General features: G+C 43.1%; 1 protein-coding gene across 6 annotated transcripts in view; it reads left to right on the top strand.

The window, feature by feature from the left end:
* The first annotated feature begins 12,100 nt into the window (after positions 1–12,100).
* The window catches only part of PPP3CB (protein phosphatase 3 catalytic subunit beta), an 86,356-nt gene continuing 84,759 nt past the window's right edge, over positions 12,101–13,697 (top strand). For 3 of the 6 annotated variants that reach the window (XM_014601398.3, XM_019497097.2, XM_059729720.1), the window contains exon 1: positions 12,101–12,394. In XM_014601398.3, coding sequence (XP_014456884.1) covers positions 12,325–12,394 — 70 coding nt within the window. In that variant the 5' untranslated portion in view covers positions 12,101–12,324. The remainder of the gene's footprint in view (positions 12,395–13,697) is intronic. The other 3 variants (XM_006263966.4, XM_019497100.2, XM_059729721.1) reach the window with 1 other exon arrangement.

Here is a 13,697-nt window from a genome sequence, read left to right as displayed (position 1 = left end):
ATATACTGTAGTTTAGTACAGTTGCAAGTTTGGTTAGTGTCTTAATTTTCATTTCCAGCTCTGTTTTCAAATTTGTACTAAGCACAGATGGCAAATTCCAATATTTCTGCTATTGCTCTGAGGTTTGAGGGGAGATGTTATTCATTATAATACGTTTCTTTTTTCTAGGCAATTGCCATTGTGATTCCTCTTTAACAGCAACTACATTTGTCTTATAAAGGAAAAATGTAAAGGTTTTCCTATAGGTTCTTCTACCATCACCTGGTTTTTGAAAAAAAAATCAAACCAATTCTGATCCTCCATTTGGAAATCATGCAGATTTAATCATCTGCACGTTTTACTAGCATGTAAGAACTTATATTGGCGGACTCTTGCATTCGTCTTGAAGCCCATTCATGACTTGTTTTATTTAAACAAATATTGGATTAGGATTTCATTTAAATTAGACCTTTATGGATGAAGATTCTCTGTTGCAGCCTGAGCGCTTTGTGCCACAGTAGAATCAGGGTATCCATCTGCAGGGGTATGCTTTAGTACAGGAGGAATCCCCTTGGTGGTGGTATACTCCTAAGTGGTCCTACATCATCTCTATTTCCTGCTGCTGGCAAAGGCTGGGATTGGTGTCTGTCCATGATTTGAGTCCTGTTTGCAGCTTACGGAGGTTAAAGAGCTGCTTGCAGCCGAAGCAAGCCACATTAACGTAAGACCAGGTGAATTTCAAGGTAAAATGTACACCATCTTTGGACACATCTCCAGGAGCTGGCTGGCACAGTCTAAACTTAATTGTCAGTAAGTGATAATTTGGTGAATGACATCTCCAAATAGACATCCATTGTATGTATTTACAAGTAAAGGAAATGTATGTAATGTTTTCCTTTTCCTTCCTATTGACGAAAAAGCAAGAAACACATTTGCATTGTCTCCTAAAGTGAAGAAGATCAGTTTTTTATGGATGCCACCTGTTTTCAAGTCATGCCAACATCTACAGTATCCAAGTTTTGGTTCCCCCCTCTCCCCCCAAATTGGAATTTCATCATATTTAAATGTATTTGGTTTCAATATTGGATATGAAAATCAACTATAATTATTTAGTTTCTCTTTCAGAAATTATTAATTTATTAAACTGAAATAGAGGGCTGAAATGGTCATAGTGGGAGGACATGAGGATTATTTCTGTACTTCACCCTGCCTCAGTGTATCTGAATCATAAGCAAAAACATGCAATAAATAGAATAAAGACATAGATTGCTTAAAGTACCAATCCACTTGCAAACAAAGGCTGCACCTTACATTAAGGTACATAGGCTTTTAGGTAGGAGATGGGGTTTTATGTTGTTGAAATTGCCTGATGTTGTTAGCACATGTCATTCCCTCTAGTATCAATGATGAGGGGTGCCCTTTGTAGACTGTTACAAGTGACTGTTGACATGTTAAATTCAAAACTTAACCAAAACCATATGGCTTTGTCCACATGAGCGCTCCCACTATTGCCATCCTTGAGGAGGAATTATAGTGTAGTGGACTGGGAACCAGGAGACGTGGATTCCATTCCTTGCTCTACCCCTGACATAATGGATGATTATACATAAATTGTTTAATCTCTCTGTGCCTCAGTTTTATGTAAACTGAAGATAAGATAAAGTACTGTAAGATTAATCCATGGCTCAAAATAGGTGCAAAAAAGCTAAGAGTTTTTTGACAATATTGGTACAGTTGATGCATTTAATTGAGATGCTCAGAAATGTAGCAGTGAAATAACTGAAACTCAAGAAAAAAGTAATATGATTTGGTAATGGACAGAGAAGGTGAAGGAGGATGATCATTCTTTAGAGTTGGACAGGGGCAAGGGAGTCTTTGGTAGCAGAAGTAAGTGGTTCTTTTGACGTATTTGGCACATATTTAGATGTCTTCTGGGTTCTTTTTTTTTTAAATATACTAACTCTAAATCTAAAAAAGTAGCTGATAAAAAGCAAGAAAATACTCTTGTGTTTAGAAACAGACAAAAAGAGCTGAGCATGTTTGAAGAATGAAGGAAAGCACTGAGATGAAAAACGAAGTGTTGGTAGGAGACAGGGTTATAGATGCTTCAGGATCAGAGACTGGTATGGCGAAGGAGATGACTTGAGGGAAATTTTGCTGGATAATGTCAAGCTTCTTTCTCTCCCTCTCTCTCTCTCTTTTTTAATAAGTGGTTTCCTAAACAGAGAGCGCTCCAGTACTGGTCTGTCTTGTGAAGGCTTTGAGAAGGAAAGATTGATCCATGTATTGGGTGCAATATACATTTTTGTTTATAGATTAATTTTTTAAATGTTTTATCCATACCGCTATAAACAAAGTTCTATGGGGATGTCATGTATGAATGAAGAAGCATATTTGGGCAAATAGTATAAAAGGTTAGGCCCTATTAACAAGGCAAAAAAACAATAATACAACTTTTTTTAGTTCCTTGTCTACATTGGTCACCGTCAGGCAATTTTCCACCCTTGTGCTACTACAAGTATTAAATCACCCAGTGGGTGAAAGGGTGTGAGAACGGATGCAACTGAAGGCTTCCACTTGCATTTTACTACTGTGTTATCATGTCCTTCTCTGAGTTAGGTTAGACATCCATGATGGTAAATCATCTCTGTTCTTTCTACACTAATGCCCATATGGTCACTACTATTAGTGAAATTGAATCTGTTTTAGTGCAGTGAGGGATGACTTCATTTACGGGCTGAGGAACTTAGTTATGGGCTTTCTGGAGAGTATTTAGTTTGAAATAAACAATAGATAAAAGGCAGTATGTGCTCCTTAGCAGGTGAGACTGATTCATACAGCTACTAAATTCCCCAGTTCACTTTGGCAGTTCACAATGTTTAGCTTCCCAAGATTATGAGAACACCAGGCATTTAATACTTTATTTGGTTTTAGTGGGGAGTTTGATTTTTCATTTTTAAAATCTGGTGTGAACCAACATGGATACAACCCATATGATGTGCAGGCATAGTTTAATGAAAATTGAGAGTTGAGCTCCACAACATCTGTCATCTTTTCATCACAGTTCAATGAAAAACAAAGCCATCTCTTGTATAGTTTAATTATTCTGACTGCACATTGCATTCTTAGAACAAAACCTACAGTAACCAAAGTTCTTAAATCTTCATGTGTCAACATCTTGGCACATCCTTCTGCTTTCAGAACCTTACCTCCTTAGTCAAGTGGCGCTAGTTTAGCCACCTTAATTGTCCAGTGTCCATCATCTCCTTAACCAAACCACCCATGCCTAATAAATTAACATCCCACCTATCTATAGCTAGTAGTGCTGACAAATGATAGCTTGGTTAAAGGGGTGCAGAAGGCAGACAGAGTTAAAGTTGTGGTGTCCAGTAGTTGTATTTGTCTATAAATGAAAAAGCAGATAGGGTAAATCCTGTTAGGTGGATTAAATTTTTATGACTTGGTATTTGTGGATTTCTCAAGCTTGTTATGTGCAAGGTGTCTGTCTTACTTCTAAATGAAGTTTTGTGCATGAATTAGTTAAATATTTTATACAGTCTTTTTTATCTAAATACATATCTCTTGATACTCTTGCTCAATGATCAACCTATATCATTTAAATTTTAAAAGAATAATTCTTTCACAATAGCTAGTCTCCACAAAATCAAAGTCTCTGAAGCTAACCTTTGCCTTTTTAATGGCACTATAAATAATTTGAAGTCTCCAAATAATTTATCTTACCTAATCCTCCTCTGCACTTTCTTGTAAAGTGATTTGACTTCTGTAATTTGACAATATCACGTCTGACTTTATAACCTCATTTCATAGTTAAATGTCACCCAAATAACAGAAAGGGAAAAAGTTCCTTTTATACAGATTCACCAGGAGTTTGCAGTTAACAGGCTAGCTGTTGTGTTTCATCCTGCATGCTTCTTCTGTTTACTGCACTGAGGCTTAAGGCCTTCAATTCACATGTGCATGTAGACACTTCATACATGAGACAAAATGATAAATGTAATCTAACCTTAAGGATAAGAAACAGCATACAGTCAAATGGTGCCTAGGAAGTCTTGGAGACAGCCCTAAGGATGTAGCAAATCAATTAGTTCTCTTTGTAGTATAGTGCTGTTAAAGGAAACAAAAATATTCTATTTATGTTACTAACCTTGGATATATTAAATGAGATGTGATAATACCACTGTACATAGGCCTGTTTACCTTGAATAAGGTTTCTAGTTTTGGTTCCCTCTGTTTATGGATTCTGTAGGGAAAAGTAGAGAAAATGCAAAGAAGGGCAACAAAAAGCAGAGTGAACTAATTTTTTATAGTGCGGGGTGACAGGATGATAGTCTATTAATACCTTCAAGGTAGCAAGATAAATGAGAGAAGGGAATTGCTTAGTCTCATATGATAGGAGAAAGATCAATGGTTTGAGGCTAAGGAAGGAAAAGTTTGAACTAAATAAAGGAGGTGGAGGGGAAGCTTAAAGCAGAGCAATTGGGCAGTATTGTGAGGAGACTGGAAGACAATTGCTGCAGAGATTTGACAGCAAAGTGAGATAAATGGTTGATAGGGAAAGAGACAGGACCAGTCCTGTGGCAGGCAGGGGTCACACTAATTGGTCCAGATTTTGCTAGTTGCATTTTTCTGCTATAATTGAGAAATCAGGATGTGGAGGGTAATAATGGCTTAAATTCTGTTTAAATTCCGCTTGTCAAAAGGCGAGACAGTGGAGGTTTAGTCATCTGCGGAATAAAGGGAAATAGGTGATAGGAGAAGAGGATGGATGGAAAGATAGAGCTGTGCCTAATGAAGTCATTGTTGGAAGAAACCACAAGCTAGATGCCATAATGGCAGGTCTGGAGGCTGCTGGGGTTGTGCATATCACCTTTTTGCTTGTGAATATAATGCAGATGCATGGTGTTAGGTAGACCTAATGAAGTCCTCTGTAAGTTACTGGAACAGATAGTCAGCAGCAGAACATTCTAACCTGCAGAACAGACTGTGTCAGTGTGCTTCAACCCTTTGGATAGGTATTCCTGTTTGCCCCTGGCAGATGTTACATTTATGGCACAACTGTCATGGGGTGGGGGCAACCCAAGTCTCCAGCTCGGCTGTCTGGGAATCTACTGGGCAGGGGGGAGCTGATTCAAAGCTGTGCAGTGGCAGACCCATATTCAGGGATCACAATCCCAGTCGTACCCTTTCTACTTGCTAGCACAAGTGGAGCCAGGGGTCACGATCTTGGGTCCCACCTGCACAAGCAGATTGAAAGCTGAACACAGTGCAGTCATGCAAGTGCTAAATGTGGGGAGCTAAGTTTGATTTTTGTCAAGCAGGGTCAGCTAATCAACTCCCTCCATTTGGCACTTCCAGTGCTGCACAGTTTCCAAAGTTTCTGGAATTATGATTCCAGGCCCCACCTGTGCTGACAAATGGGAATGGCATGACTGGCATCTGATCCCAAAATCACTCATCCTGCCATGTATGTGTGGCATGGCAGGATGCATTATTATTGGGATCAGAGATCAAATCCTATTGTAACAATCAACATCTGTCAGTGGCCTTCGATGGGTACAAATTCAGGGAAATCCAGCCTTTTGCCATTTTTGCTGTGATTAAACTGCCCACTAGCGGGGTCAGATCAGTGTTAGTGTTTTTGTGGTGTCTCAGTCCAGTCTCTCTGCCATCATTTCTAACCTCACTGGGTGATTTCCCATAATTATGGAGGTTTTACCTAGAACTGTTTGCCAGAAAGATGCTATCTCAGAAAGCTAGCTAGGCCCTTTGTTTGAGAGGCCTTGAATGTAAGTTTACCAGCCAGATATGTCGGTGTGTTTTGGCCAGATCTCTTAAGTTCAAGTTATGGCTCCTTCCAAGACACTCCTGGCTCTCCTGTTAATGGGGGTTCTGTTTTCCTCAGACTCAGCCTGGAGTGTTGGAGGCAGGGGTGACTGACATGCAGGGAGAGGGACAATGTTTCCTTTTAAAGTTTTGCCTTTGCAACTTCAGTCTCCTGCCTGTGTCTCACCTTCACTTGTCAGACCTGATTTGCCTCTGTTAAGGTTTGCTCTGCGTATCTGTCTCTTGGGATCTGGAATACATCTCTCTCTCTCTCTCTCTTGGGTTTTCACTTTGCTTCTTTAAGTTTTAAAAAGTCCTCTCTTTGGATAATTAGATGTTTCTAGGACAGTAAAACTGGCACAGTTCATAAAAGCATAGATTTTTTTTAAGGTCAGAATGGATTGGTATGATCTTTTAGTCTGACCTCCTGTGTGAGACAGGTTGTAGAATTTCACCCAGTCATTTTGTCATTCAACTCAACAATTTGTGGTTGAACAAGCAGCTACTTTTGTTTTGGCTGGAGAAAATAACGCAATCCGAGGGAACATTGAATATAATATTCAGTCATATTTTCTGTACAGATGGATATACTTCTGTTTGAAGGTCCTCAGATTGTAAATGTCTGTGGCTCAAATGTGTCATGTCCTTCCTTGGATCAGTTGCATCTGAAGTCTTCCCATTGCCACTGGCAGAGGTTGGTGAAGACTGGTTTGATTATGCCCTTTGTTTTCTTTTTTTCAATTTCTCATCAGTTGTAGGAGAGCATACCTGTTGTTCAAAGAACAACTAACAGAAAGACTTAGTAAAGCAGAGGAGGAAAGATGGGGAGACAATTAGACATTCTTGAACAATGCAGATTCAAATAGATGGAATGAAATGGCCACAGGGTGGCAGTTCTGGATAGAAAGCGAAATATGGCTGCTGTACTCGAGAGAGACATTCACAGAAAATGGTTATTTGCCTCACCCCTATGTACCTAAAGTTAATGGCAAGGAAGGCCACACTGGTAGCAGGTCAGGAGCTCAGGGCCTTATCTAAATTGAGTCAGTTAAGCTATATTCATTTTTTTGTTTTTTTTTAATTAACTATGATTTGCTTGTGTTTCTGTCTTAATAAAAATTTCTTCTCTGAGTTCACCAGTACTGGATATGCAGGGTTGGTCAGCTTGGTCTTTACCCTGAAGTTATAGAGGAAAGAACAGTTGCAAGCTTTGTGTGGTCCTTGAATGACACTTCAGAAGTCCTTGCTGGTGGACAGAGGTAATTGTATACCAAAAATTCTGCAAGGAAAGGATAGGTGTTGAGATATAGGACTCAGGCAGACAAGGTACTTTGGGTGAATCTGATATCTTTTATTAGACCAACTTAAATAGTTGGAAAACAATTTTTTGCCAGCTTTCTGGTTTAAAAACCCTTCGTCAGGTTCAGGAAGTCTGCAGTTGGTGTGTGCTCTTCCTGGCTGGAATGAATAGTTAAGAATTAATAGATGAATGAAACAAAATGAAAACTTCCAAATGAATAGTCCCTCAGCTGTAGTAAATTCCTCTTTCACACTTCACTTTACGTGCTCAGGTTAAGACTGATCTTTTGCCAATCCCAACACTCTTCACTTTTACTGTGGGTGAAGGTTGGGGAAGTCACTCTCAGGATGCCATCAGTCAAAACCCCCCTTCCATACACACTTGTCTTAAGGACTCAGGCTAGGGAAAGGCAGAGGTTGGCAATGTATGGCCCATGGACCAGATCTGGCCCATGGAACCTTTGGATCCAGCCTGCAGTGCCATTTAATGGTGAGAGGCTCTCCCTGCACTGCTGCAGTGAGCTGCCTTGAGCTGTAGCAGAGTGGAAGGTCTGAATATCTCGTGTCACAGTCAGGTGGCATGGGCTCTGGGAGAGGGGGGCTTTCACTATTGCACCATAGCTGAGTGGTAGGGAAAAGCCATGGCAGGAGTAGGTCCCAATGCCCACCTTCCCACCTTCCTCCCATCTAAGATGGGTCATTTTGCCACCCCCCCACCTCCTCCCCACCTGCTGGAAAACTTTGCTGACTCCTGGTTTAGGGGAGTAAAGTTGCTGGGAGACTTCATGATCCAAACTGAGACCTGCCAGAAGGCATTTGCTTTGACTACCAATGCACAAAAAAAATCAGTAACGTATCTCCAGTGTCATCCAGTTTGTTTTGGCATGCAAAACCTCCAGGTGAGCCCAACAAGTTTAAAATGGAAAAAACTTTCCAAATGAACAAGCAAGGTGAAACTCAGCAGTGCTGATCAATAGAGTGGTCACTGTAAAGGGCTTTTTAGGTGGAGTTGGGTATATGTTTCTTTTTGGTATGCATCCTTTTGGTGGCATGTCAATGATGGAATTGTAACATGGTGACAAAAATGCTGCAGGCGGAAGCTCTTTTGTACTCTAGAACTGTGTTACAAACATGCAAGGGACACTACAATTCATACCATAGAAAACTTCTTTAGTGCAGATGATGCCTGAGCCAACTCCTGACAGAAGCTGTTGCCTCTTTCTTGACACCCAACCATTACCATGAAAATAAACTTGTCTTCCTGCTGCTTCCCCAGTTACAGGCCATATTGGCCAGCACCCTCCACTTTGTACACCAGAAGATAGACAAATTGAGGCTGGAAGCCCAGGAAGCAGGGAAAGGAGTCCCCTTAAAAATCCTACTTCAAGTGAGAGAAGTTGGTGACTCCTGATGATAATGTACACTCTTGGGGATCATGATGTAGAGTATTATATAAGCAAGTTAATCTTTCCATTAACCTGGGTACGTTGCTTTCTGACTGGCATTTTGCCAGGTATTCAGAGTGCCATTAGTAATGAGCTTCTCTGGAGTCTTTCACACTAATGCATCAGGACAGTTACAATTAATAGTATCATATGCTAAACTAGGCAACAAACCTGAAGTCCTTAAGTATAAATTTATGGATTCTAAATAAGAGGCTTTATTTTTTTTCTTGTTCCAGCAGACTCCATTTATGCAATCTGTGGGTCAGGAGGTGCAATATCTGTTTCTTGTTTTCATCTCTTCCTTTCACTCTGGTTAGTCTCACATGTCTGTATCATACAAAAGAAACAATGGTCTTCTCTTTTATTTCAGGAACAGATCAGCTGTAATTCACTCTATTTGGTCATTCAATGGCGGAAATTAATTTGTAGGGTATCTTGTATTAAATAGCAATTGTGTATAGTTGAAAACCAAGTGATGGATCCAAGATTCTCATCTGTAACTTGCTTTGTGATGCTCCCATGAAGGGCTATTTCCCTGGGGTGAGTGGGGAGGAGTGTGTGTGTGTGTGTGTGTGTGTGTGTGTGTGTGTGTGTGTGTGTGTGTGTGTGTGTGTGTGTGTGTGCGCGCGTGCGTGCGTGCGTGCATACATTGGATCTGTTGACATGGAATGAATAGAATTCTGTACTCTAAAGATTGTCTTTGTGTTGGAGTCTCATATATTCCATTAGCTCAAACCCCAAAGGAATGTAATTCCCTTTAAGCTTTGTGCTTATCATATGTTTCTGTTGAAGACATCAGAGTTTGTGGTGATATTTCATTCAAAGAATCAAATTTACATGAACTCTTGCATGAACTCTGGCTTGCTTTATAAGAAACAAGGCCAAACTCTGCCCTGGTGTAATGCTGAGCCAAGGCCAAGAGGTTCCAGTTAAGATGTGAAGGCTTGGAAGTGAAGGATATTTACATTAGGTTTAATTCAGTTCCCTTTGTTCTGAATAGAGTCTGAATAAGCCCAGGATGGTAACAACCAATTCTATTTGGGTTTTTCTTTCTTAGATTCTGTCTTTTTGTGAGACCCGGTTGTATAAATGATTAAACAATTACATTTATAAATCTAAGCTGAAATGCAAAGCAAAAGCTATAGTTAGTTGCTATTTGGGTAATGCAAATACTTTAGGTGCTTGCTGGACACAGGCTTGGTTAGTAAAAGGATTTTGTTAACATAATTTTTTAAATTTTTTTTGTGTTTTGATGGATGAGTTACTGCTGCCACTTGATAGGAGGCTGGCATCTATTCTTATCCTTTGAATCTCTGTGAAACATTTGACACTGGTGTCCATCAGATACTGCCATTTTGCTGTAGAGGTCCAAGGTTATGCAGTAAAATGGATTGGCTCTTTCTTGGAGGAGTGCGCACCAAATGCATAGAAATTAGCAAATTGCACCTGATTTGTAGTATGCTACCAGGATTGCTACTTTCTCTGGTCCTTCTCAACATCTAGGTACAGTGATTGGGGGAACTTGTTGGGTGACATCAGATCAGTGATTCTTAACCAGGCTGCTGTGACATCCTTTTAAGGATGTATTAGGATGTCATACAGTATTAGCACTGTTAGGTGTGCAAACGCACGCAATTCAAAAGGTAAACCTAGAGATTTTAAATAGGAATCCATAGTGTCAAAAATATTCTGACCTGCTGTGGTTTTTTTGAGTTCTTTCCAGAGAAGACTTGCTCTATTATATTTCCATGGTCAAAAAACAAGTGAAAGCTAAGAGCTTTAGGCATTTTTGAAGGGGTGCCTTGAGTCTGAAAAGGTTGAGAACTACTGCGTTAGATTCAGTCACTCACAGATCTGCTGATCCTCCTTGCATACAAACCACAATATTCCCACTAGGGTAGCCACAGTGCTTGGACACTATCAGTCATAGCTGAAGAGAGTTGATTCAAGCTTGAGCCTAAGCAAGGCAGAGGTGATGCTGGTGAGCACAGAAAAAAAGTTTGAAGAGTTCTCAAGTATGAGGCAATCTCCTTTTTTGTTGAACATCTACAGTTCCATACATTTAGTGCTCCTGGCCTCTTCGGTCATGTTGAACTTTTTTATAAGGAAAAGTGCTTTCTCTAGGAGGTTGTCCCATCCTGGTGGATGATGATCTGTTCTCAGTTATTCATGTCCTTGTGACCTGTAGGCTGGATTGTAGCAATGTGGAGGCAGCTGAATTGCAGCTGAGCATAAAACCTTTAAAACTTACAAAAATCCAGTGCCATGGCATGCTGTAGTCGAAACTAATGCCTACAGGAGCAAAGGCCAATCAGACTTCTGTAGTTTCTGTTCTGTTCTATTTTTTCACCTTCCCTTTTCTACCAAACGTATCAGTGTGTTCTCATGGCTTGGTGTCTTTAATCAGGTATGCTATGCCTACATGATGTGTAATCAAAAAGAAAACACTTTTCTGTATCCTTCTCCAAGAAGCCGGATGACAAAACAAAAATGAGCGCTCTTAGATCAGGGACGGGCAATTATTTCAGGCAGAGGGCTGCTTACTGAGTTTTGGCAAGCCATCGAGGGCCACGTTACAGGCAGCCAGGGGCAGATATATATTATTTTTCTAAATTGTTATGGGCCTCGAGGGCCAGATAGAATGGCCTGACAGGCCACATCTAGCCTGCGGGTCGCATTTTGCCCACCTGTCTTAGATGTTGTTGAAGGATGATTTTCTACAGCGATGCCCAGTGTTGTGAAGAATGATTGGGCCTTATGGAAATACTGCAATTCATTTGTTACAAGTCCGGTGAAAGAAGGTGAGGCCATGCATGGCCCTTGGTGCTCTCCCTAGGCGGCAGTAGCATGATCTTGAGTCTTTAATACAAATGTAACTGATCCCAGAGCCAATACCGGGTGGTGAAGCAGACACCAGTTCAAGTGATTTGCTGGCCCGTTTTTTCTCCATCTGTGGTTCTCAACTTTTTTGGACTCATGGCCCCACACTGGATCCGACCCCCCCCCGCCCAGCATTTGTGAGTGGAATGTCCCCTCCCCAAAAAGTCATGCACTTATTGCAGTTCGCAGAGGAGCAAGGAGCTGGGGTAGGTTTGGCCAGGAAGGGACAAGCTTGAACTCCACGATTCTTCTTTCGCACACCTTGCTCGCCTATGTGGCCCCTTTCAAAGGAGCTGGGGGCACCCGAGGGTGCTGTGGCGTCCTCGCTGAGAATCGGCGGTAGGTAACGAGGGGTTCAAGCTTCCTGGCCGTGACCCGAGCTCCAGACACGGGCGGGGGTGGATGTAAGGTGGGTGTAGGTGGGCGGACTAGGGCAAGGCGGGGGCGTGCGAATGCATATGTATGTGGAGCAACCCAGGCAAGCTGCCAGTCCCGGGGCGCGGAGCCGGGCCCTTCGGGCTGCGGCCGGCGCCCCGCGTCAAGCGGCCGCGCCGGCGCAGAGGGGGCGCGCGGGCGGGGGAGGAGTTTGGCCACGCTTCCCGAGGCGCTGCAGAGGCGGCCGCGCGGGGGGGAGAGCACTTTTGCGATGCTCCCTCAACCCCGTCGCGGGGTGGTGGCGCGGTGCATGCCGGGCCCGAGGCGGACTCTCCCCCTCGCTGGGTGAGGAGCTCGGAGTCTCGTCTGCCGCCATGTTCCTGTGGGCCGCCGCCGCCGCCGCCTGGGGCCTCTAGCCCCCGCCCCGCCCCCGTGTGTCCTGGCGGCGGAGGAGGAGGAGGCGCCGCCGCGGGCCCGGAGCGGAGCCGGGCAGCGCCCAGCGATGTCCGCCAAGGAGGGGAGCAAGGTGCTGCTGCTGCCGCCCCCCGGCACGAGCGAGCGCGCTGTCAAGGGTGAGCGCCGGCAACATGGCGGGCGGGGCCGGGCGGGCTCCGGGGGCCGGCTCCCCTCAGGGACCCCCAGGCCGCGCCACTTTTCTGGCGGCTTCCCCCGGCTGCAGCCCGCGCCGAGGCAGCGGGGCAGGGGGCCGAGCCGCGACGCCGGGGCAGGCCCGCGGGACGGGCTCGAGGGGCTGTGGGGCCCTGCGCTGCCGCCTGCTCCTGGGGGCTGGGGCTGTTGCCCCCGAGCTATCGCGGCGCGGAGACCGCTGCTCTGTAGGCGGCTGGCTCTTCTGGGGAGAGCTGCACTGTCATGTTTATGGGGGAGACTTGCACGTGTGGCCCATCTAAATTTATTGCGTGATTAGCAAATTGCGGAACGTGGCCCCCTGCTCCGTGCTACGTTTATTAGGCAGTTGACTGGCTAATCCTGCAATAGGGCCACACATGCAAGCTAATTAACACACTGTTGGCTTGGTCACTCTTCTAATAACTTAGACGGGCCACATATGCAAAGTAATTAGCACATGATAAAAATGACTGTTTAGCTATAAAAAGAGCCAACCAGCCATGACGTTAGTGCTTGAAAATATCTAACATCTCAGTAGCTGGTTTCTGTCTTGGTTTGATTTGAACATGTGGTAGGGCCTGTTGTAATGTGCAGCAAGGGCCTTAGCACCCTGCCACATGTTCAAGTTAAAGGTGGATAGAAATCGGGTATAGAGCTGTTACACACTTTCAGGCACTGACTTTATAGCTGGTTGGCTCCTCTTATAGTTGGCTAGTCACTTTTGTCTGTGATAATTATTTTGTGCATGTGGCTGACTTAAATGTATTGCACAATTAACTGGTTCATTGTGTGACAACTACCTTGCACTTGTGGCCAGTCTTATTGCATATGCGGCTGGTCTAAACTTATTGCATGATTAACCAGTGAATTGTATAATATATGTAATGTATAGTTGGGGCCTTACAATTGTTGTAGGGGCAGCAATTTTTTAGTTTGTAATGCTGATATTCTTAGATGCATACTGTCTAAACATAGCCTGACAAAGGGTTTTTGAACCCGAAAGCTTGCTTAATAACCATTCTCCAACTATTTGGGTTGGTCTAATAAAAGATATCAAATTCACCCAAGGAACCTTGTCTGCCTATGTCCTTAGACCAACACGGCTACAACCTAAACCCCTGTTGTCTAAACGCCACTCTTTTAAAGCCACTGCAACCCCATACATTTAACTTCTACATCAACCTTGAGCACTTTGCAGTTAGAGCTTTCAACTCCAATAGGATGCTTTGGAAATTGAGCACGCTAGAA

This window comes from Alligator mississippiensis, chromosome 6, assembly GCF_030867095.1.
Source record: "Alligator mississippiensis isolate rAllMis1 chromosome 6, rAllMis1, whole genome shotgun sequence".
NCBI lineage: Eukaryota > Metazoa > Chordata > Crocodylia > Alligatoridae > Alligator > Alligator mississippiensis.
The sequence above is the reverse complement of the archived record's forward strand: the minus strand, read 5'-3'. Positions and strand labels throughout refer to the sequence as shown.